At 45.2% G+C, this 24,394-nt stretch overlaps 2 protein-coding genes across 5 annotated transcripts; one reads left to right on the top strand and one right to left on the bottom strand.

Moving 5' to 3' along the window:
* Nucleotides 1–107: 107 nt before the first annotated feature.
* Nucleotides 108–10,737, top strand: psmb2 (proteasome 20S subunit beta 2). The gene is made up of 6 exons (XM_021562048.2): nt 108–346; nt 1,134–1,256; nt 1,438–1,508; nt 9,678–9,840; nt 10,116–10,165; nt 10,514–10,737. The coding sequence occupies exons 1-6, from the start codon at nt 256–258 to the stop codon at nt 10,640–10,642; spliced, it is 627 nt and encodes a 208-aa protein (XP_021417723.1). The 5' UTR covers nt 108–255; the 3' UTR covers nt 10,643–10,737.
* Nucleotides 10,738–11,954: 1,217 nt separating this feature from the next.
* Nucleotides 11,955–23,620, bottom strand: LOC110489281 (transcription factor AP-2-epsilon). Of its 4 annotated transcripts, none has more exons than XM_021561971.2 (7): nt 23,438–23,620; nt 20,709–21,164; nt 18,098–18,152; nt 15,919–16,150; nt 15,221–15,339; nt 14,745–14,883; nt 11,955–12,991 (listed from the first exon to the last, which is right to left on the bottom strand). In XM_021561971.2, the coding sequence occupies exons 1-7, from the start codon at nt 23,477–23,479 to the stop codon at nt 12,730–12,732; spliced, it is 1,305 nt and encodes a 434-aa protein (XP_021417646.2). In that variant the 5' UTR covers nt 23,480–23,620; the 3' UTR covers nt 11,955–12,729. The 4 variants fall into 4 exon arrangements, with proteins under 4 accessions (XP_021417646.2, XP_021417647.2, XP_021417649.1 ...); XM_021561972.2 differs by having other exon boundaries at nt 20,721–21,164; nt 23,438–23,614; XM_021561974.2 differs by lacking the exon at nt 23,438–23,620 and adding an exon at nt 22,468–22,710.
* Nucleotides 23,621–24,394: the final 774 nt, after the last annotated feature.

Raw genomic sequence — 24,394 nt, 5'->3', positions numbered from 1 at the left:
TTAAAAGAAAGTAGTCTGTATATTCCAGAGATAGACCGTGGTACATTAATCATTTTCAGCAGAGGGCTCTGATTTGCAGTTGGCTTTCAGTGGCACCAGACCTGGGTCACATGAGAAGGGGAAAAGCTTCATATATCATGACGTCAACATCTTGCGCCAATTATTACAGTTTTGCTGCGTAATCTGAGTGTACGAACAAGTTTGAGTTGTTGCTCAGGCCAAACTTCTTTAAAATTGTTACCCATAAATTACAGTATGGAATATTTGATCGGGATTCAGGGACAAGACTTTGTCCTGGTTGCTGCTGATAATATTGCCGCCAACAGCATCATTCAGATGAAACAGGGTAACGTTATGACTATGACATCGCTCGTATGCAGTTAGCCAACTAGCTATTTAACCGGCTTTTGTTGGCCATGAACTAATTCATAAAATGTTTAAAGTTAGTAAAAGGTCCAACATATTTGTCTCATACATTTCCGTTTTGAGTCATATGTTAACTTACTAGTTAGAATGGTTGTGTTAATTAAGCATTCTAGCCTAACTAGCTAACATCTGCTGTATGAGCTAAATAGTTAGTTAGCTAACTAGTGAGCTTCCTTTCTCATTGGCTAATGAGTCGAGATCGGAAAAGCACACGCTCTTAGCTAACTGATGTGGTTTCCAGCATAAATGTTAGAACAGTATCTCTGCTTTCAGTTCTCACCTAACGCTAGCTATCTGTCTATCTTGCACGATTTTAACTGTTCACGCGACTAAATGTGTTGGGAACAATCGCGTTGGACTGTCTACCTAGCTTGTTAACTTGCATGTTTACAAACTCAAAACGGTGGGTTACAGACTTGTTAGATAGGTAAAAAGGCTAGCTAGTGTGTTAGCCAGCCAACTAGGTAGTTTGATTCTTCGAATTGTGAAAGTGGAATTCGGCAAGGAGTGCACACACGAGTAGGCCCAGATTACTATCAAAATGACTTGCAATATTTTCCTCTGTCAAAAAATCTGAAAGCTATTTGTTATCAAACACATTTTAGGAAAATGGTGTATTATTTTTCTTTAGTATTTCCATGCATCATGTTGAACATATCAACTGGTGTGTGTGATTTGAATAACTAACACCTTGTCTATGCCCTCAGACCAAGACAAGATGTTCAAGCTGAGTGACAAGATTCTATTGCTTTGTGTGGGAGAGGCAGGTGACACAGTGCAGTTTGCAGAGTACATCCAGAAGAATATTCAGCTCTACAAAATGAGAAACGGTAAGTTCTCTCGTTTCTCTGGTGTCAAATTAAAGATGACCTAGTAGCCCTATTATTCATGGCACCGCTACGCTTCTAATCTTGATTTAAAATATAGATGTTAGATTTGAATTACGGTGTTTCCATGGTTACGGGTGACTTGTAATGGACATTCCTTTCGTTTGACTCTCTTGTCTTTCAGGTTATGAACTCAGTCCAAAAGCGGCAGCCAACTTCACACGCAAGAACCTTGCAGACTACCTTCGAAGCAGGGTAATTATTTGCCTAACAAATCAGACACTAGCGAAGATTCCATCCAATTGGCAACAGATTTCTATGCAAATATTCTAAAGTCTGCATAAAACGAAATGCACGTTTTCCCACCAGAGATGTTTCCATAAAACAGACTTGTTGTGGATAACAGGCTGTGCGTGATGACTTAGTGCACAAAAGAATACTTTGGGGATTACTTTCCAACTTTTTAAATGTGTTGCCATCGCATTTTCAATTCTTCCGAGGGTTTTGTCACAAACTGTTGTGCTATATAGCAAGTCTGTGCCTACTCTGGTTTTGACATGTGCGCTGTAGTCAACAGCTCGCAGATACAGTGCGTGTAGGATAGCCTACATAAGGTTATTATGGATAAAAGCAAGATTATTTTAATTTGTCAAACAGCCAAGCATTGATCATCATGTCACCAGAATAAGACCCTTGATATTTATTGGTAAGGAGCATCAAGCTCATTATCATGCACTTTCACCACGCTGTGAATTTCAACGTAACTTAATTAACCTGCAGCCTAATAGACTGCATGCTATTAGGCTGCTATCCCGAGTCAAAGTGGGAGGTCCACACAACATACAGTTGAAGTCAGAAGCTTACATACACTTAGGTTGGAGTCATTAAACTCGCTTTTCAACCACTCCACAAATGTCTTGTTAACCAACAAAGTCTGTTAGGACATCTACTTTGCATGACAAGTAATTTTCCCAACAAGTATTTGCAGACAGATTATTTCACTTATAATTCACTGTATCACAATTCCAGTGGGTCAGAAGTTTACATACACTAAATTGACTGCCTTTAAACAGCTTGGAAAAGTCCAGAAAATGATGTCCTGGCTTTAGAAGCTTCTGATCATTTGAGTCAATTAGAGGTGTACCTGTGGATGTATTTCAAGGCCTACCTTCAAACTCAGGTGTCATCTAAAATAACCCTGATTTATAAGACAGTTCTTAATTGATTAATAGTGGTCGGACCCGTCTATGTGAAGCTAGTCACAATAAGGATTAGCCACAACAGTGGACTTTGCGGTTAGCCTTCAAAATAAAAGTATGGTTCAATTCTACTACTTGTATTCCTTTGCATAATTGTCAATGACATACTTTTATTCTGAAGGCAAACCGCAAATTCCACTATTGTGCCTAATCCTTAGTGTGGTAAGCTTCACAACACATACCCCCGTCAGGTCGAGCTTCACTAGCCAAATTAAGCTTGCTGGCTGCTTATAACGGTAGCTTTGGGCAACAGTGTTAAGTAGCTGGCTAGCTATTTATTTTCATGAAATGAAGTTCAATTTCAATAGGCGAACAACAAGTGGCAACCTAGCTAATACTTACTCACAAGGATTCGTAAATCATTGCTAAGAATAATGAAAATGACTGCAGGTTCTACTGGTCATTGTTTTCAGGCTGGTTGTATTGGTGCTAACTAAGTACCAAGCTAAAGTTAGCTACCCCAGAAGTTGCGGTCTAACAAATTATGCTTTATTACCAACGTGGTATTGTTAACACTTTGTTCGTGGCCAGTGTTTGCTTGTTTGCTGACTTTTTTTGTACAGCTTTGACAGTGCTACTGTATCTTTTTTTACATGTGAAGACCCAAACGTCTTTCCATAATATGTATGTATGTCGTGAAGCTAATAGCAGTGACGCTATTACTGTGTAACCCCAGTAGGGCAACATCTGAAAAATAGCGCACTTGGAAGTGTACTGGTGCTCGACCAGCCAACATCACCGACGACAGAGAACAGTTGACTGTCAAGGGATTTCCCATTTGAGTTGTCTCTCTGAAATTGTTTTAATCTTTCAAATGACTGCTCAACTTGTTGACTGCTTGATCCACACAGCAGACATTGTGGGCTAGGTTAGGAATGCTATGTTGCACCTGTAGCGCAAAATTTTACTTGGCGTCATTACGTACATTATATAGGTATGCACGGTAGTTTTGACATCGGTTTTTAACATCGCCGTTAAACTAGACATCGGGCCGATACCAATGTTTGCATTTTTAGCTAATATCGCCCGATTCCGATATGTTCACCGATATATCGTGCATCCCTAGTTTGCACCATTGGTGTTCTTAGAGGAGTATCTACACAATTAACATATTATTTACCCATTGATCAAAATATGCCTTTTTGATTAGACACCATTATTTCCATTTCCATTATAAATAGAGGGAATGCTTTTTATGTCCTTTAACCTTTAAGTCCACCTGTGACATGCAGTCACGACTGCTAGCATGAAAAACCCATATTTTAAATTGTCAAGAAAGGTATTAATGCCCATGAAATAGGCTACCATGTGCATCATCCGCATATGAATTGTACATAAAGTATGATCACTTATCTGAGAAAGTACAAAAAAAATATCTGAAGATGTTAGCTGAGGGTCCCCTCAACACCTAAGTTTGCTTTGGAGCTTTGAAAACTGTCAATAACTTAATAATAAAACCTCTGATTGGTTTAGAATAAAAAGTGTTATGGATATAACCAGATTAATTGGTTGAAGCATTAAACAGCGAGAAAGAAACGTTTGTTTAAAAAAAAAAAAAAAATGTAAGTCCAAAGATGAGTGGGTTTAATAAGTACTCTTACCCTATTTCCTCCTATGTAATTGTGCACGGCTGTAAAGCTACAGCCGTGACACCGTGGGACAATGTCATTATTTAATGTGGACCCATGCTTGTATTTTCTCCAGTGTAGCCTACTATGTTACCACTAAGTTGCTCTGTGCTTTTGCCGCTTAGCCTTTGTCACACATTCAGGTGGGAATTCAGTCTGAGTAGGGACACTTAACCTTTGCAGAGCATGTTTTTAGATGAAAATTGGGCACAGGCATGTCGGCCCGCTTCCAGTGTAGCAACTATTTAAAAGAAAAAAGGACTGCTTTCGTGACGTGCTTGTGTAGCACACATGGTTCCACCCGTTTTGTCTCTGTGTTCCTCTACTATATCAGTTTGAGATGTGGGCAGCGAGTCTATTTTGACTGATCCAGAGACATTTGTCAATATGTTGTGAATTGGCATAAGTGTCGCTCTTGTCTCAACGGTACGCAACACCTGCGGCAGAAACGTAATGCAACCCACTGGGTCCCTGTCCTACCACTCCTTGGAGTGAAGTGTGTGTGTGTGTGTGTGGAACACAGGAGTCAAGTCTCCTTGTATCCGTCCCTCTAAATCTCATCTGGTTGTGACGAGGTTAATATGTTAAGAAGAGTGCAGCCGCTGCCTGTCACAATAGCAGAAGGATGAAAATAATTACAAAAAACAATTAGTGAGGCTGAGAAGGGAATGTGGGACACAAGGAGGTGGGAGCCAAGGGAGTGGGATATGGAGGGGGGAGAGGGGGCCAGTCCCGAGGGCTTTGAGCTAGACCCAGAAGTCAACACGGCACAGAAGAGAGTGCGAGCGAGCGTCTGTGTTAGTTAGGCTGCTGCTGGTTCAATATGTGCTTTAGATATTGGATAACATTACAAAATATTCAGAAATACATGCTTGCCCAAAGGCAGTAATACCATATATATCTTTTTATCCTGTGGTGAAAATATCCTTGCTTATGTATATTATATTTTCGTACGCAGGTTCTCGCAGGGTTCCCAAAAGTATTGAGATTTTTTTTGGTTAAAGCAATTTCTCGTCGACATCACACACCTTCCTTTAGCTATGCTCCCCAATTCACACCCACCCCAGAATATATGGACATGCAAATATGTTACATAAACATGTTTTCCACTCCTTCCTGAGCATTTCATGTTTTTTTCTCTCTTATCTACCTGAATGGAGGTGAGCTATGCTGTTAAGCGAAGAGGATGTCTCTTGTGGTTCGAAACCTCGGGGGATAAGTGGTAGCGTTGGAGCTTGGAATTGGGGGGTGGGGGGGGTGATCTTGCACTGGGTACCTACCAGGGATCCAGAACAACAACTGGGCCTCTTGATAACCCCAGGAGTAAGCGCCAAGCTTCAGAGAGATGGTGTGAGAGAAGGGAAGATGGAGAACACTGGCAAGCAACTGTGAAGAAACCTGAAATAAACTAGCTGCATTATGTATTTCAAAACTGTATTTGGACTGCAAATTTCAGTGGCAGTGGTCTTTTACAGGGTTTGTAAACCATTACCTCAGTCAGATGTCGCCTCTTGGGTTGTATCCAAAAGAACAAGTAAGACTTCTTGCTTATTTAAAGATTTAGCAAGAAGTCCACAGCAACAGTTTGTGGTGCTAGCGTCACATATGGGGTTTTCTTTTTTTAGTACAGCACGGGCACAAATAATTACTAGTGCCATATTGCACACGACTCCCCTGTTCCAGCACAGATGAACAATTAATACAGCACATTGAGGAGAAATGCCAATAAAGAGAACATGTCCTGGGGCACGGGGAGGAAGAGAGGGGGAGGAAGGACACGGTGCACAGAGAGGGGGGAGGAGGGAGGGCACGGTGCACAGAGAGGGAGGGCACGGTGCACAGAGAGGGAGGGCACGGTGCACAGAGAGGGAGGGCACGGTGCACAGAGGAGGGAGGGCACGGTGCACAGAGGAGGGAGGGCACGGTGCACAGAGGAGGGAGGGCACGGTGCACAGAGGAGGGAGGGCACGGTGCACAGAGGAGGGAGGGCACGGTGCACAGAGGAGGGAGGGCACGGTGCACAGAGGAGGGAGGGCACGGTGCACAGAGAGGGAGGGCACGGTGCACAGAGAGGGCACGGTGCACAGAGAGGGAGGGCACGGTGCACAGAGAGGGAGGGGGGAGGGAGGGCACGGTGCACAGAGGGGGAGGGCAGGGTGCACAGAGGGGGATGGAGGGCAGGGTGCACAGAGAGGGAGGGGGAGGGAGTGCACAGAGAGGGAGGGGGAGGGAGTGCACAGAGAGGGAGGGGGAGGGAGTGCACAGAGAGGGAGGGGGAGGGAGTGCACAGAGAGGGGGTGCGGCGCACGGAGAGGGAGGGGGCGCACGGAGAGGGAGGGAGGGAGGGCGCACGGAGAGGGAGGGCGCGGGCGCGGATGGGGGGAGAGAGGGAGGGAGGGCGCGGAGAGGGAGGGCGCGGGGGGGGGGGGGCGCGGGCGCGGATGGGGGGAGAGAGGGAGGGAGGGCGCGGCGCACGGAGAGGGGGGGAGAGAGGGAGGGAGGGCGCGGCGCACGGAGAGGGGGGGAGGGAGGGCGCGGCGCTCGGAGAGGGGGGAGGGAGGGCGCGGCGCGGCGCTCGGAGAGGGGGGAGGGAGGGCGCGGCGCGGCGCTCGGAGAGGGGGGAGGGAGGGCGCGGCGCTCGGAGAGGGGGGAGGGAGGGCGCGGCGCTCGGAGAGGGGGGAGGGAGGGCGCGGCGCTCGGAGAGGGAGGGAGGTAGGGCGCCGCGCACGGAGAGGGAGGGCGCGGCGCTCGGAGAGGGAGGGAGGTAGGGCGCCGCGCACGGAGAGGGGGGGAGGGAGGGCGCCGCGCACGGAGAGGGGGGGAGGGAGGGCGCCGCGCACGGAGAGGGGGGGAGGGAGGGCGCCGCGCACGGAGAGGGGGGGAGGGAGGGCGCGGCGCTCGGAGAGGTAGGGCGCGGCGCTCGGAGAGGTAGGGCGTGGCGCACGGAGAGGGAGGGCGCACGGAGAGGGAGGGCGCGGCGCACGGAGAGGGGGGGAGGGAGGGCGCGGCGCACGGAGAGGGGGGGAGGGAGGGCGCGGCGCACGGAGAGGGGGGGAGGGAGGGCGCGGCGCTCGGAGAGGGGGGAGAGAGGGCGCGGCGCTCGGAGAGGGAGGGAGGTAGGGCGCCGCGCACGGAGAGGGGGGGAGGGAGGGCGCGGCGCACGGAGAGGGGGGGAGAGAGGGCGCGGTGCTCGGAGAGGGGGGGAGGTAGGGCGCGGCGCTCGGAGAGGTAGGGCGCGGCGCTCGGAGAGGTAGGGCGTGGCGCACGGAGAGGGAGGGCGCACGGAGAGGGAGGGAGGGCGCGGCGCACGGAGAGGGAGGGAGGGAGGGCACGGAGGGCGCGGCGCACGGAGAGGGAGGGCGCGGCGCACGGAGAGGGAGGGAGGTAGGGCGCAGCGCACGGAGAGGGAGGGAGGGCACGGAGAGGGAGAAAGGGAGGGAGGGCACGGAGAGGGAGGGCGCGGCGCACGGAGAGGGAGGGAGGTAGGGCGCGGCGCACGGTGAGGGAGGGAGGTAGGGCGCGGCGCACGGTGAGGGAGGGAGGTAGGGCACGGTGAGGGAGGGAGGGAGGGAGGTAGGGCGCGGCGCCGCGCACGGTGAGGGAGGGAGGTAGGGCGCGGCGCACGGGGAGGGAGGAGGGAGGGAGGGCGCGGCGCACGGGGAGGGCGCGGCGCACGGGGAGGGAGGGCGCGGCGCACGGGGAGGGAGGGAGGTGACGCACGGTGAGGGAGGGAGGGAGGTAGGTAGGGCGCGGCGCACGGTGAGGGAGGGAGGGGCGGCGCACGGTGAGGGAGGGAGGTAGGGCGCGGCGCACGGTGAGGGAGGGAGGGAGGTAGGGCGCGGCGCACGGTGAGGGAGGGAGGGAGGTAGGGCGCGGCGCACGGAGAGGGAGGAGGGAGGGCACGGAGAGGGAGGGCGCGGCGCACGGAGAGGGAGCAGGGAGGGAGCGGCGCACGGAGAGGGAGGAGAGAGCGGCGCACGGAGAGGGAGGAGAGAGGGAGCGGCGCATGGAGAGGGAGGAGGGAGGGAGAGTGAGCAGGGTTGGGTTGATTTACTACGGTTCACTTCTTTCATCACCAGAACTATCCGTACATCCTTTTAGTTGAATGACAGACCATCTCTCTCTGTGTGTTTTACGAGGTTCTTTTGAACATGTATACGTTGTGTGTTTGTGACTTGGCGTGAGGTCTGGTGCAGGATTTAACGAGCCTGCTGCCCGGTTGTTGGTGCCCTCTGAGGTGACACGGGGAGGAAGGGTTATTTTGATGCCATCTCCTGCGCTGTATTGTTACGTTGTAACCTGTGAGACCGGTGTCGCTCGGGTGGGTGGGGGTGATGCCACTGGGGTGTTCCGTGGCACACCAATGGGTTCAGGCATGGCCTGGCGAGACACACACAACCCCTCTCCACAGGGAGCATGGCAAGTCTGCCTTTCTTTCCCCTGGTAGAAGTGTCTAACACACATTGATACTTGGGGCAGGTGTTCAGATTACAGCAGGTTACTGCAGCTCAGGAGATGTCACATTAGACATCCACTGTCTCTCTCTGTATTCTAGGACTGGGTTCATGTGCAACGCTTAGCTGCTGATTTTTAGCATTCACTTCATAGCATCGGTAGGTTTGACTCCTTTTAAACGGAAACTCTACAATTGTCGAATGACTAGTTTCACACCATGACTGGTTTCTGAAACTTCAATTTGTCCTGATTAGAGGGATTATAGCAAGGAGGGAGGATGGCGAAAGAGGAGTATTGCGAGCGTGTAAAAGAGCTCATTGAAACGGAGTGGCTAGAAGGATAAAATAAGTAATTTAAGGGAGAGGGAAGGAGAGAGAGACTACAGAAGTTTTTAATGAGCCTTGGCGTTACTCCAGGGTGAAGGCGGGAAGGGGGGGGGGGGTGATGGAGGGAGCAGCGGGGGTGCCACCTCCCAGCAGATGTCATACTGCTGGTGACACCATGACCCCCCCGTCCTCTCCAACACCCAAACCACCTAACCCCCCTCCATGTCACGCCAGTTTCACACCCCTCCCCATACTTTTGCGCCGCTGTTGTTGTTTAATCTCCTGTTTTGTTAACTTCCAAATCACAGCCGATATTTAGGAGCGGCGACGTTTGAGCGAGCTGAAAAGAAACAACATTTTATTTGCCTTCTGTTGCGGTCTTAATCATACGCTCCCGCTTCAGAGTGTCTTTCACCCAGCTTATTGCAATGATAGTTTAATGTGCTGACCATAGAGAGAAGTCGTTGGCGTGCAATATGAAATCGATTAGTCTCTATGGTACTGACTATTGGTCGCTGTCGGAGCATCAGCCTTGGACGGTAATAACGAAGGAATGGAAAACTGGACCTTGTTCGGATGTGGGCGAAGAACTGTATCGTGTGTGTGATCATTTAGTTCATCGTCCTTCCTTACATCTCCGTCGTGAGAACATTGTCATCACACGATAACGTCTTCATATCGCGATAATACCATAATGTCGCGATAATAATCACAATTGCGTTCCACACCTTCGCTGACCAATGCCTCTCTCGCCAGACTCCGTACCATGTGAACCTGTTGCTGGCTGGGTTTGATGAAACGGACGGCCCAGGGCTCTACTACATGGATCACCTGTCTGCTCTGGCCAAGGCCCCCTTCGCTGCCCACGGCTACGGAGCCTACCTCACCCTGTCTATCCTCGACCGCTACTACAGACCAGGTGGGATCCCTCCTTCTCCATCCCGTCTTTTTACTATTCCTCTATTTTATTGCCCTCCATCTCCTCTTTCTGCCTCCTCCTGTTCTTAACCTCTTGTCTGTTTCCCCTGTTCCTTTGGCTGTGTTCTTCGCGCTCTCTCAACACTTAACAGAATTGAAATAGTAAATGATTGAAGAGTTCTTGTATTGAAGTTAAACTTGATCGGGATGTGCAGTGAGTCATATTGCTCTCTTTTTATTCCCGTCTCTCGCTCTCGAATCTCTCTCGTGCTTCAGATCTGACTCGCGATGAAGCTGTGGACCTACTGAAGAAGTGCGTTGAGGAGGTGAGCTTTTTTTTTCTCTCTCTCTCTGTTTTAGAGCGAACTGAATGACGGCGGTGTGCTTCATCACCACCTCATTAGTTGGTTTAAAGTTCATCACGTTTGGAGATATTGCTGTGATGCACGTTGTAGTTAAATCATTTCCCACACAGCAGTCAGGTGCAAGTTACTTGAATTGATCAAATTGAGACGTCTCTAATTTAGGAAAACTACATTTAGCGAGAACTGTTCAATGAACTGATATCACCTATAACAGGAACATAGCTTTGTTTTCTCCTATATTCTAGTCCTGCTCCGTGCATTGGCATGAAAAGACTCGTGATCTAACTCTCCTCTCTCTGTCTCCTCCAGCTGAACAAGCGCTTCATCCTCAACCTGCCCTCCTTCACCGTCCGTTTGATTGACACGGAAGGCATCCATGACTTGGAGAAGCTTATGCCCGTGGGCGCCAAGCTCCTTGCTCCGGCGCCAAGTTCCTAAGCTCACTGCTTACCCCCTAATGCCCACATATTTTTCCTTCTGTACCCTAGACCTTTGCTCTTTTTGTTCCAATAAAACGTGACACACCGTTGAGATATCTTTGTCCTCGTGGTGCTTTCCTCTGTGTCCCCTATAAAGAGAACAGCCTTCTGGCTGTGTACTCTGCAGTCTGTCTTGTCTTCTGTGTGCCTCTGTATGTGTTGTGTACGTGCATAGTCAACCATGAGTGAAAGTGAAAAGCCATATAATATGGGCTTTTGTTTATTGCTATTTTAAGTAATGTACCTCAGTAACATGTGGGTCATGTCCAAAGACTTGGAACACCAGTTTAAGTACCAAATATTATGCTTGTATTGCGCGCACAGTATATTTAAGCGTTATGTTTGTTAAATACATAGTAAATAAACTCATTACCTAGCTGTCACAACACTTACAATCCTAATTTACCTCTACATTCAGGAAAAATGTAACCTCTCTACAGCTGGAATAGTGAATACCAAGCCAGTGTGTCTCCAACTCCTCTCTCTCTTCCTATAGCGCAGACAGGTGATTAATAAACATTAAACAATCCCTCCTCTCCCAAACACACCGGAATCTGATGGGAAGAGCAGCATATGTTTGCCTGGAGGCACAGAGAGATGGAGAACAACCCTGCTGAGTGTCAGATATAGGAAAGGAGGGGGAGGGGTAGGTCACAGGGAGATAGGATGGGGGAATTGATACTTGGGGTAATGTGGAGGGAGGGGGCAGGTAAGGAGGTGTAGAGAACAAGCAGATAGAGGTAGTTTAACAGATGGGGGAGAGGGACGGAAGCTGAGGTGCGGTATTGTGCACTGGTGTCGCGGTGGTCTCCCAGGTAACGGTGGGGCTGGCGACTGCCTGGCACGGTGACAGTTACCGCTGTGATGGTGAGGGATCGTTTTCACTTCATCGCTCTGCCGTAAATGGGCTCTCTGAATTTTTTGTGGCCCCTGGGGTGCACGTTCGCATCAGTAATTATTAATTTGTGTATGTGAGAAAGGGAGGTGGGTAGTGTGTCTATGGTTAATCATAAGTGGTGAATTGCTTATTTTTTTTAATTAGCAACATATTTTCTCTATCAAAAACGTTTTAGTAAATATTTTTAATTGTACATCTTAAGAAATTATTTTTGAGATAAAAACATTTTAAAAATTCACCTGAAATTGTACTTAAACCATTCATATTTTGAAGGATCTAATTAATGGCCAGTGGTTTGTAGCTATTAGAATTAACCTTGAAAAGCATCCTTCCTCCATTATCGACAGTGAATGATAAAACGATACCCAGACAGTCTGCATCAGTTATTCTTTAATAATATATTACATTTATGCCGTAATACAATAACAGTAATAACATTAATATTAAACATACACAGTAAGTACAAAATGATGTGTTTTTTTTCTTAATTTACCCACACCTACCCTCCCCTTCACCAAAAAAAAATCCCATAGCTGCCTGTGACACCATGCCCCCACCCCCAAAGAACTCAATTACCCAGCAGCACCCACATAGAATCGTAGTACACAAACTGCCCATCCTATGGGGTGGAGTTGGACGGTATCCAATGTCCAGATGAGGAATGAGCAAAACTAAGAAAGTTGGCTGTCCTGGATATGGCTCATCTCTTGTGACGAGATGTTTTCAAAGTGGGTCCAAGTCCAGAGAGTCAAACAGACTTTGAAGGGAAGTAAGCATAGAGATAAATAGTCGTATCTCTACGGGAAGTAGAGGGCATTCCAATGAATGCCGGTTGGGGTATCATCTTGACAGTCAGACAGACATACAGGGACATGAAGTCAGAACTCATTCAGAAAATGTCATTGGCAGTTAGGAATGGACCCTGCCTAGAAAACCAGCAGCCCAGAAGAAGTCCATGCGTCTTTGAGTGAAGTGGCCGACACATATACAGCACAAACATCACCATGCCCTTCCCTGTGAGGGATTGGGCCGCAGTAAGAATTTGGGGAAGAAATATGTCTTTGTCCTCTTAAAGGAGGCTAAGAAAGGATGGAATATGGAAATCAGTCAGTCCGTCAAATCTCCAATCTCATCAGAAGGCGTCCCACCTATTTGCGGTGCTTCATCTCCTTCTCGTGGTGCCCCTTGCCACCCCCCTGGTCCTTGTCCAGCATTTTGATAGCCTCCACCAGATAGCTCTGGAAGGCGGAGAGGGCGGCGCAGATAGCGGGGGTGCCGAAGCCGTGGGTGAGTAGGCTGAAGTGGGTGAGGTTGCTCTGGACCCCGTGCTCCAGACAGGGGTTGGGACGGCTCGCCCCCAGAGGAGAGCGGTCCTGGGACATCAGGTCCACAAACTCCTTGCAGATCTCCCTGAGGAGAAAAAGTTAGAGAAGGGTTCGAATTTTTCAATGCCAACGTCAACATTTTCAGGTCAACGTTTAACAATGTAATGGGACGATCATCACACTCATTAAACTATACACATATTTCCCAAATAGCTTCGTCTGCTTCACTTAAGCCCAAAATATTTTTTAGTTGGCGTCAGCCCTTCACGCACACTATGTACAGTGGGGCAAAAAAGTATTTAGTCAGCCACCAATTGTGCAAGTTCTCCCACTTAAAAAGATGAGAGGCCTGTAATTTTCATCATAGCTACACTTCAACTATGACAGACAAAATGAGAAAAAAAATCCAGAAAATCACATTGTAGGATTTTTTATTTATTTATTTGCAAATTGTGGTGGAAAATAAGTATTTGGTCAATAACAAAAGTTTATCTCAATACTTTGTTATATACCCTTTGTTGGCAATGACAGAGGTCAAATGTTTTCTGTAAGTCTTCACAAGGTTTTCACACACTGTTGCTGGTATTTTGGCCCATTCCTCCATGCAGATCTCCTCTAGAGCAGTGATATTTTGGGGCTGTTGCTGGGCAACATGGACTTTCAACTCCCTCCAAAGATTTTCTATGGGGTTGAGACTGGCTAGGCCACTCCAGGACCTTGAAATGCTTCTTACGAAGCCACTCCTTCGTTGCCCGGGCGGTGTGTTTGGGATCATTGTCATGCTGATAGACCGAGCCACGTTTAATCTTCAATGCCCTTGCTGAAGGAAGGAGGTTTTCACTCAAAATCTCACGATACATGGCCCCATTCATTCTTTCCTTTACACGGATCAGCCGTCCTGGTCCCTTAGCAGAAAAACAGCCCCAAAGCATGATGTTTCCACCCCCATGCTTCACAGTAGGTATGGTGTTCTTTGGATGCAACTCAGCATTCTTTGTCCTCCAAACACGACGAGTTGAGTTTTTACCAAAAAGTTATATTTTGGTTTCATCTGACCATATGACATTCTCCCAATCTTCTTCTGGATCATCCAAATGCTCTCTAGCAAACTTCAGACGGGCCTGGACATGTACTGGCTTAAGCAGGGGGACACGTCTGGCACTGCAGGATTTGAGTCCCTGGCGGCGTAGTGTGTTACTGATGGTAGGCTTTGTTACTTTGGTCCCAGCTCTCTGCAGGTCATTCACTAGGTCCCCCCGTGTGGTTCTGGGATTTTTGCTCACCGTTCTTGTGATCATTTTCACCCCACAGGGTGAGATCTTGTGTGGAGCCCCAGATCGAGGGAGATTATCAGTGGTCTTGTATGTCTTCCATTTCCTAATAATTTGTGTGACTGTTTGAGGTTGTGGACATGTGTCTTTTATACTGATAACAAGTTCAAACAGGTGCCATTAATACAGGTAACGAGTGGAGGACAGAGGAGCCTCTTAAAGAAGAAGTTACAGGTCTGTGAGAGCCAGAAATATTGCTTGTTTGTAGGTGACCAAATACTTATTTTCCACCATCATTTGCAAATAAATTCATTAAAAATCCTACAATGTGATTTTCTGGATTTTTTTTCTCTCATTTTGTCTGTCATAGTTGAAGTGTACCTATGATGAAAATTACAGGCCTCTATCATCTTTTTAAGTGGGAGAACTTGCACAATTGGTGGCTGACTAAATACTTTTTTGCCCCACTGTATATGTATATGCAACACTTGAGATGGTTCAGTATTAGTGAGACTGTATCTACTGTAAGATTGTATTAGGCCCAGACATGGATCACGAGACACTCACTTGGTGGCCAGCAGCATACTGCGTCGTGTGGGAAGCTGCTCGGGGTCACTCTGCCGACACAGATACTCTGCTGTCGCTCTGGCAGGGAACTCCGTCTCGCACACATACCCAAAGTCACGGGCCAGGTGGACTGCCTCACCTGGAAGAGATAGAAAAGACTAGTGAATGGCCGGATGTCAATGTGGAGGTTCGGCAGGAAATAAGGCAAAGCTCTGTTTTTTTACGTGGTGCTCTTGTTTGGATTTACCGTTGGTTTATGGTACTGCATGGTATTTTATGTTATTATTCATTTATTACCAATTTTCATTCAATTTAATTGTGCAAATACATTTTGGTTGAACAGTTAATTACAGTGGCAGTAGATTTTAATCGAGATTTGACTAAGCGATAACTGGGGAATATGCCCTCTACCTAGAGAGTTGTGTTCACCCAGGAGTGTCTGTCAGTATGTGTACAAGTTACTGTGGACCTCTTACCCTCCACTAGAGCCGTCAGGAGGGTGACGTTGGCTGCCTTGCGTCGCCCAGCGGGGAGATTGAGCCCAATCTTCTCCAGACGCTCTCTCAGACAGCGCCCACCATTCTTTGACTTTGCCCTGAGGGAGGAGAGAGGAGCCAGAGACACCAGCTTAAGACCTGTCTGTGTGGCCACGTAACAAACTGCTGAGCCTTGTCCTTGGCTCTGGTTGCCCACTCCTAGGTCTGTTTGTCTGTCTGGGCTGCTTTCACACAAAACTCCCCATGGCCATAGTCTAGTACTGCTGCCACTTGATGGTTTCATTTGGTCCTTTGCTTTTGCGTTCCATTTTTTGTTAGATATGGGTGCCAAAGCACTTCATAGAAGGACAATGATTTGAAATATGCACTATTGTAATCTAATGTATGAACACTGAGCAGGAAATGTGGTTCATTGCATATTTTGGGGGGAGGAATTGAAAATGTCTTAAAATATATGCATTATTACATTCTCTGTGGAGGAGCGGAACTTTTTCCACTGAATACATTAAGCAATCAAGGGGTGACAAATATTGTATTCTATTGTCCAGAATACATGAATACATCTGTTGTTCAGAATTGTCTTATTTGATTTACAATCATGTGTGAAGCCTTGAAGCCGTGTCTCTCTCCACTGTTTCTCTCTCCCCACCCCTTACTCCAAACTCCGACCCTCTCACCTGCGCAGGACTCCGCCCAACAGGGAAGCGTTGAGGCACTCGGGCGGGGCCAGCCGTCGCTGCACCTCTCCCACGGTGACCTTGTACTTGGAGGTGGAGCTGAGGAGGGAGAGGCGGCCGGGGACGGAACAGAACACCTCCCCCGGGTTGGACACGGAACCCATCCCTAGACCATCCTTACTGAGGTGGAGAGCCGACAGGGACGAGCCGTTCAGCTTGGAGGGGATGGGAACTGTGGAGAGAGGAGCGAGAGAGAGACAAAGAGAGAGAGAGAGAGAGAAAGTGTGTAAGGGTGAGAGAGAGGGTGGAAAAGAGGGGGGGGGTAGCAAGATAGGAAGAGAGATGATAGAGAAAGATGGGTATTGAAGGAAGGGAGAAAAAGAGTTTAGGTGAATAAAAATCCTATTTCCACAATCCTTTCTAATATACAAGTAATGTAACTAATGTGTTTATTACATGGATAATACATCCAGTGGCACGTTTTCCCATGTGTTGCTAGCTCTAATTCTGGCACCACTATTGCTGTTGTTGTTTTGGTCACAGCAGGTGGGTTCCCTGTTTCTTTAAGTAACACATCTCATTTAGATCTTATTCACGCCTCACTACTTTCACAGTCACTTTTCTCTGACTGCTAAGCTTAAAGACCTTCATTCTCAAGTATTGAATGTTGCTAGAATTTAAGTTGCCTCTTTACAGGTTTAAAAACTGGGAGAAACTGGGGACAAAGCAGCACTACCATATGAATGCCAATCATAGAATTGTGGCTGAGAAAGCATTTGAACCGTTAAAATCTAGACATCGTGGTAATATTTGCAGTTACTTGAGAGGATTATTCTGAAAAATTATTACAATTTAAACGGCCATTCAGTTCCTAATAATGATTTATGTCGACGTAAAAAAAAAGTTACATCATCTTTTAAACCGTTAATTTGTTTTCTTGAAATTAGCTGATGTAGCCCACTAATCACACGTCTTTTCATGCCAGGACTGTGGGCTGGGATCTAAAGAATGTGTGGCTCCAATAGGCTGAACTGAGAGGATTGAATTAACCCTTTCCCTAGGTGAGCGTGTGTGTGTGTGTTATTATGTATGAGTGTGCATTACTGTGTTTCTATGGTATCTTAGTATCCTCTCCTGCCCCCGTGTGTGTGTGTGTGTGTGCATGTGGGTTTCTGCATCTCTTCCCCCCTTATCCCTTTGGCTCAGTGCATCCTCCCAGTGACTAGCTATACTGTTGCGGAGTTATTATCTCTGTGCCTACTGTCAGCTGTGCTAGAGCTGCCGCTGTGATGTTTTCTCTCCACTCTCTCTCCGTGGGCGGCGTGCGTCTCTTTGCGACACCCCACTGTGCGGCACAGATTCCCGGACAGAAGGGAGCTCTCTCTATCCCCCATTCAGAGCCAGCCAGGCTCGGCCGCGGAGCAGTGTAGAGGTCTTTAAGGTCTCTGTGTGTGTGTGTCTCTCTCTGTGTTCTGTTTCGCTCGCTCTCTCAGATCCGCTTATTCATGTAGGCTTTGAGTTTGTTCTATGCTCTTAAATCCGTGGCCATGAGTACGCACTGTAATTGATACACTCTCAACCTCGGCAAATCACTGGAATGATAGTCATTCCTCTTGAAAATGAGTGTTGGTTGCAAAATGTTAAGCATCGCTCATGCATAGATGTCATGTCTCCGGTGTAGTCACGAAAGCGGATTTGGAATTTAAGTATTTCAAGCTGTTTGGAATTCAACTTGAATTGGTTAATCGTGCCCCTGTGTCTTGTGAAAAATCCTAGTTCTTACTATTGGTAATATTAAGAGTGATCACACGGCTGTGAATTTCTCCAGAACTCCTCTTTTATCACTTCTTTCCCCTCCCTTTTCCTTGCCCCACTTCTCTTCTCTCCTCCTTGCTCTAATCCTGCTCTCGCTCTCTCCCTCTTCCTCTCATATGACCATGAACAGTTCATTAAGAATGACTGCCTTTAGGGTGAAGTCTGCAGCCGAGTATTAGAGAACTTTTTGACTTCAAATGAAATAGCAAAACAGAATTATTTATAGTGTGTGTGTGTGTGTGTGTGTGTATATATATATATATATATATATATATATATATACGCTGGAGGGGTGGTTGGTGTTTATAGGGAAGGGTGCGCGCGCACACACACACACACACACACAGAGCTCTGCCTCCCTTACCTTTCTTAATGACGGAGTGGTCCAGGATGCCCAAGGCTGATCCCTCCTCCATTCCCTGTGTTGGGTAGATACAGTGGCCAGTCAAGATCATTTATTCACTACCCCCACCAGCCAATTCAAAAGCAGTCTGGGCCAAGTGCAATCTATAATTTAGCTCTTGTCACAGTGTAAGAAAATTATAACAGTTGATTGGCAGATTTGCTAGAGTATTGTGGTTTGTTAGGGCATCCATGTTGGAAACTAGACTCAGAAGAGGGCCGAGAAGCCGGGGTTAATTCTATGTTGAGGTGGTTATTGTGGGGCCCTTATCATAATGCAGTGTATGAGACTTAGCAGACGCTTTTATTCAAGGCCAGGTTAATACACTTACAGTGTCTGTGATCTCTATGAACGGGGTGGAAGTAAAAGCAGTAAACAGAATTCACTATTTCTTGAAATTGGCTGTGCAAATACACAATGTTGTGTGGTCAGAGAACAAAGAAGAAGACAAAAGTTGGCCCTGCTTAACATGGTCTTCACTCTATGAAAACCTAGACAAAGAACTGACATTTTGTGTTTGTGAGTTGAGAGCGGGCTATTGGCATGATCATCACTTTGTCAATTCCATGTCTCTTTTACACATTTTATGTTGTGTGTATTTTTTTTTTACATTAAAAGTTGCAAATAAAAAAACTAGAGCCTAGGTAGGGTATGTTTTTCACTTAAATGACAAAAGGGGCTAATCGATTAGCCTTCATGAGATGAACCCTCCGACCGCACTCCTTTTCAGATGTGAATTCATGGACGTCTGACATTTTCAAAAATGTAATCATTGTGCCCAATTTTCAAGTTACTAAATCTTCATGTAATTATCTATCTTAAGCCTACATATTTTTATATGGATAGATCAGGCCTACTTGTCTATTCAGCAAAGAAACTTTATTGAAACATTTTTTTTGGGGGGGGGAGATATCATTGAACTGCAAAAATAAAGTGACCAATTTAATTCGCTATAACAAATTCAACAAACATTTCAACATTTTAAACGTTGAAGTATTTGCCATTTGTGGGGTATTTCTATGTTATTCTACATGCGTCAATGAGGAGTGTTAGAAAAAAATCTGCAGAGAGAGATGCTCTTCGTCTCGGATTTATATGGGGCTCAAACTTGCGAATTTAATCCATTAATCAAATAGAAGGTTCCGTCAAGAGAGAGCGTTTAACACAAACATGCTCTGGATGACTCCATGCCTTCCGCTTGAGTAAGTGTTTCTTTGTATTAATGACCACGGGAATCAAATTGGTTGCGCCGAATTGTGTCAGAGATGCAGGATGCTTTGAACAAATGCGTCTGAATCTGCACCTGCTTGTGTGTGGTTGACTACTCAATAAATCCATAGCAACGTTTCAACTATTCTTCTTGCTAAAATTGCATGCATACCATAATATGTTCAACACTTCTCCCCATGACTTCAATGGATACCGGCTAAAGGCACCAACGAAATGTTGACTTGCTTCGTGTGTTAGAGGATAGCCTATAGGCCTAATAAGTCAGGCTTGAATTTAGACACACAAAGAACAACAAAACTATTCAGGAAGGAAATAATTACAACATATAATATTTCATTTTATTATGTACATTTTTCAGGAGATTAGCATCAATTTTGTTAATTTTCCCGCTGCAATTAATACATTGTCAATATGTCATTGAAATCAGAAACAAATTAGTTATATATATATATATATATATATGAGGTAATAGTATAAATGCGCCTATTATTTTATTGATATCGTACTATTTTGTTGATATTTCCAATACCCATGTCTATTTCAATTTACCTGAAAGAAATAGATTTTCAAAATAATCTATTTAAGAACTGCGTCCACAAAATGGGATAATATAGTTAAACATATCACTAAAATGTTTTCAAGGTCTAAGAATGTAAATGATAGTAGCTTTCAGATATATTTGTTTGATCTCTGCCCGCTATATTTAACATAACAACACTTTGGGGATTAGGTTGAACTAATATAATTTTTAAGCTAACGAGACAAGCGAGCCCCTGCAATTAGTGGACCAATTCCATTTAACATGATTAGGCCTACATGTATCCATCAACGCAATCATCACCACTTAGACAAGTCTCTAGCCTATTTACACTGCCACGGGGAAAAAGATACCATTGGTCCCTAAATAATGTGTTTAAACTGTGCGTATACTCTCACAATAAGATCAGGGCGAAGAGCAAGTTCATTTCATTTGACAGGTGGCCACTTCGAGACAAGTATTAGTGTAACAGTTGGTAAATATGCCATTTTTCACCAAATGTTATATGAACTGCATTTACAATTAGGTATTTTTCTAAGGTGGAGCTTTTGGGAGAAAAAAAGCAAGTGTGGAAAATACGCAACAAAAGTAGACTGTCACACTAACAAAAGAAAAGAATCCTTGCCATACACACAATTATTCACTAGTTCTTATAGATTCTTCCACAAAATAAATTGTAAACTAATGTAGCAATGATCTACATAATGGGTGCGTGGGTTAGGCTATGCGCTGGAAGGGGACTTTTACGCACGACCAATATAGTGTTTGTGAACGGGAGAAGGAATAATAAAAAGGTCCACGCACAAATAAACCCACCTGCATGTCCTCCAGTCCGTGATGTCCAATGTGCATTCCAAGAGGCCCGTCCCCTAGCGCTGCAGCACCCTCCCCAAGTCCGTGGAGAAGCCGGGGTACACCGGGGTACTCCCGACGGTGGTCGAGGCTTAAAGCCCGGTGTGACTGTGACAATAGCCCCCCCTCGTCCGCTCGCGACCTCTGCGAGTGCCATGCCGCTTGCTGATGCTGATGGATGGAGTTGATGGAGGTGTAGGGGTCCGATAAGTGAGAGTATGCAGAGTCCTGGCTCTGGGAGTATGAGAGCGAAGACTGTGGGTATGGAGGGGGGAAGTACGGAGGTTGGAAGTCAGAGGCCGGTGTGTGGCAGAGCGGTGGAGCCGAGGAGTAAGCTGCCTGGTTCAGCGAGGAGAGTTGGGACAGTCGCCCGCTGGGCGAGGAACCGGTCAGTCCGTCCGCGCGGTCCTGTGCATTAAATACAAAAAAAGTAACTTAGGCTTCTAAATCAAACTATTTTTTTGATTACATGCAAATCCATCAATTTATTGCACCAAATGTCAGGCCTATAATTAAATGTATTTTTTTAATTCAAATAATCTTTGCAAAACTATAAATAGCAGCCTAAGCGTTATCATAAGCACATTACAATTCGTTATTGATTGTGATTAACTGAACTGCAATGAAATTGAAATCATACAAATAAAATTATTTTAAATCAGTTCGATAGCGCATATAGATCTGTACAAAACTTAGTCTGTCTTGACCACACAAAAAAATACAAATGTAGCTTAAAATTAAACTATTTAATTATAAAATGTCCAAATAACTCAAGGTGTTTGATTTGCATGCCAGACAGGCAGCAGGTGCCCCTGGCATCGCTGCATGACAGTGTCAAAGGTCATGGCCACTGAGAACCCCAACAGAACAAAGGACAGGTATCTAATGCGCAATAGCATCATGTTGCCCCAGGAAATACAATACCCAATATTATAAAATATGTGAACACATTTATGACTACAGGAACTTATAAAATATTGCAAATATGTTCAAGTTAAATGTAAAGCAATATAGCCTAAACATAACTTTAGCCATTTTGTCTGAATTAATTTGGGAGTCATCATGTAATATTGTAATAACATACTATCATCAATGCAATAATTTTACAATATTCTCCAACTGTCCTGTAGCCTTCACATATGCATGCACTTCCAGGTTAAAATCGATTTTTCTAAAGCTGGGTCCCTCCGATCGATTTTGTTTTGTTGGAACAATGTCCATTATTAGAAACTAACAATGGGGGATTTAAAAGCAAAGGAAAAAGTTAATTTAAAACATGTATAAAATAATAAATGCCAACATAAAACCAATAACCACCAGACTAATATATAGGTTACCATCTGAATATGTATGCCTTATACATGTCACACCCCTTTAGTAGTTTCAATGTTCACTATGCTCACCACAGCAAAACGCAATGGTACTTTTACAAAAGTATTACTACCATCTCAAAGTGCCATTCTGGTTTTACTCGGCTCTCTTTAAATTCATATTTCGACGGACACTTTGATGCGGTCCGACATTCCGCATACAGCCGATCTATCCGGACAGCTGACAATGACAAAAGCTGCGCCGCTAGTGCGAAGTTAACGTCACATATCTGTGCCCACTCGAGTCAAGACAAAGTTGTAGAAATGGAAAATGACAAGACCATATCGGACCTAATCTGGTCTGCAGACTAGCGCGTAGTATTGAATTTACAAGGACTCACCATAGCCGAATATGTGTGGACTAACATCTCTTCTGGTTACCCAAATTCACCGTCTAGGATATGGATGTCTTGTCCGTGTCACCAAATAGTTATAATCCAAGATACTTTCATGTGTCAACAAGATCCATACAGGAAGTAGCTAAAGCTTTTCTTCTTCTTGCTTTTAGAAATGTCTCAATCCTCAACCACGTGCTGTTACGGATGCTTCTGTCAGAAAGTGTCCTAAATTTTCTCCATGCATGCGCTACTTATAGGTTTTCCGAACGCGCTCCACAGAAGAGGGGAGGGGTGGGGGTGGGGGTTGGGGGTCCAGTTTTCTTAAAGAGATATTCATTCAATCATACATTTCCCCACATGTATGTTTGATCATTTTCCTACCTTTACTTTCTTTTTAGAGTCTAAGTTATTAAACTAACCAGACATCCCATATTATTTGCCTCCTGTTTTAAACGCCAAATGAGAGGTCTCGTCCCCAGACAAGTCCAAATGATTTTGGCACAGAGTACGCATCAAATAGCCTATTAGTCTATATGAATCAATATCCAGCCTTCTGTTTAAACTGCCGCGTAATTAAAGCATTACGCACGCTATCCACCTCGCTCAACTTTGTGAGATACAGATAACTCAAAACAACTTTTAAAGTGTTTTTGAAATATATTTACATAATTTTGAATAATTTGATTGTGCTCACCATGACAATGAGTGAACGTTATCTATACCATTTCATTCACCCAAATTGGAAAACTGTTAACATTTGCAATATCGATCCGTAAAACCATTATAACATCAAACAAGTTCTGTCACTAGTTCTTGCCACTTTACAAAAACTATTTAAAAAATATATATATATATATTCATTGTAAGCCCTATCTAGCCCTATCAGTAATAGCATGAGAGAAAACATTTTTCAGAATTCATTAGCCATTTGATAAACTTGTATCAATTCAAGCATAGCCTAATCATTTGTTACCTGACAGTAGGGCTCAGTCTTCGTTCGAGATTTCCAAAGCATGATGACCTTGTTGTAAAGGGTGTCCGGGTTGCAGAGATTGGAGTTACGTTTGAACAGGGGGTTATGGCGGGCAACAGGAGGATGGATAAAGACGAGCTGAAGGTAGACTGATGAGTGAGTTAGTTGGAGTAGCGACGCAGGAGTTTTGTATGAGTCACACAGAGACATGGACGGAAGTTTGAGGAGGGGTGTGAGGGCGGGAGGTGAGCGGAATCAAGAGGGCTGCTAAATAAGGGCAAAAAGAGGGTTAGAGTTTTATGCCAAAAGGAAACATTTGAATAGATAACACAATCCCGTTTATTAAATCGAATGCGTTAAATTGGACTGTAATGTGCAATTATACTATTACGCATGACCAAGACATTTTAAGCAAACTGTATAGACTAGATTTTTATTAATTACAGGCAAATAATTATATTTAAGCGTTTCCATAGATGTATCATTTAAAACGGAATTATAACCGTACACCATACTTCAGGCTACTGGTGTCTCTACTTGCTACTGTATCATTTGAAAACTATGTCCAGACTTGAGACCCTGCAGGTTTTATCAAAAATGTATCGGAAAATTAACATCGTCACTCTCTTTTTGTAAGAAAGAAATTAAGTAAAATGCAGCGTTGAAATCTAAAGACTTATTTTCTCTGAAATGTAAAGTTAAAACATTTCAGTTTTATGGATTGAGAATATCTGCCAAACAAATAATTAGTTATTAGTTTCACTGATATATTAGGGTCTTCAAAATAACTTCCAACGCGTAATCTATGCATCATTCTGGGATGTACCATGACCCAAAATGCCACACTGCTGTCAGAATGCCATCTAGCGGTAGAAAAAGCAACATGCATAGACATGGAAAGATATTGGTTCACTTTAACTACAATACCACATAGTTACTATACCAATTATATTAGTC

Source organism: Oncorhynchus mykiss, chromosome 32 (assembly GCF_013265735.2).
Source record: "Oncorhynchus mykiss isolate Arlee chromosome 32, USDA_OmykA_1.1, whole genome shotgun sequence".
In the NCBI taxonomy this organism is placed as follows: domain Eukaryota; kingdom Metazoa; phylum Chordata; class Actinopteri; order Salmoniformes; family Salmonidae; genus Oncorhynchus; species Oncorhynchus mykiss.
This window is presented reverse-complemented; position numbering and strand designations above follow the sequence as displayed.

What these genes read in the sequence shown, in the direction of transcription:
- psmb2 (XM_021562048.2), top strand. Translation starts at nt 256, where the DNA reads ATGGAATATTTGATCGGGATTCAGGGACAAGACTTTGTCCTGGTTGCT. An exon ending in CAGACTACCTTCGAAGCAGG is followed by an intron (nt 1,509 to 9,677) that starts GTAATTATTTGC and finishes CTCTCTCGCCAG; the next exon opens with ACTCCGTACCATGTGAACCT. An exon ending in CGACCGCTACTACAGACCAG is followed by an intron (nt 9,841 to 10,115) that starts GTGGGATCCCTC and finishes CTCGTGCTTCAG; the next exon opens with ATCTGACTCGCGATGAAGCT.
- LOC110489281 (XM_021561971.2), bottom strand. Translation starts at nt 23,479, where the DNA reads ATGCTTTGGAAATCTCGAACGAAGACTGAGCCCTACTGTCAG. An exon ending in ACATGCAGGTGGGTTTATTT is followed by an intron (nt 18,153 to 20,708) that starts GTGCGTGGACCT and finishes TACCCAACACAG; the next exon opens with GGAATGGAGGAGGGATCAGC. An exon ending in TTGGGCGGAGTCCTGCGCAG is followed by an intron (nt 15,340 to 15,918) that starts GTGAGAGGGTCG and finishes CTCCTCCCTCAG; the next exon opens with GGCAAAGTCAAAGAATGGTG.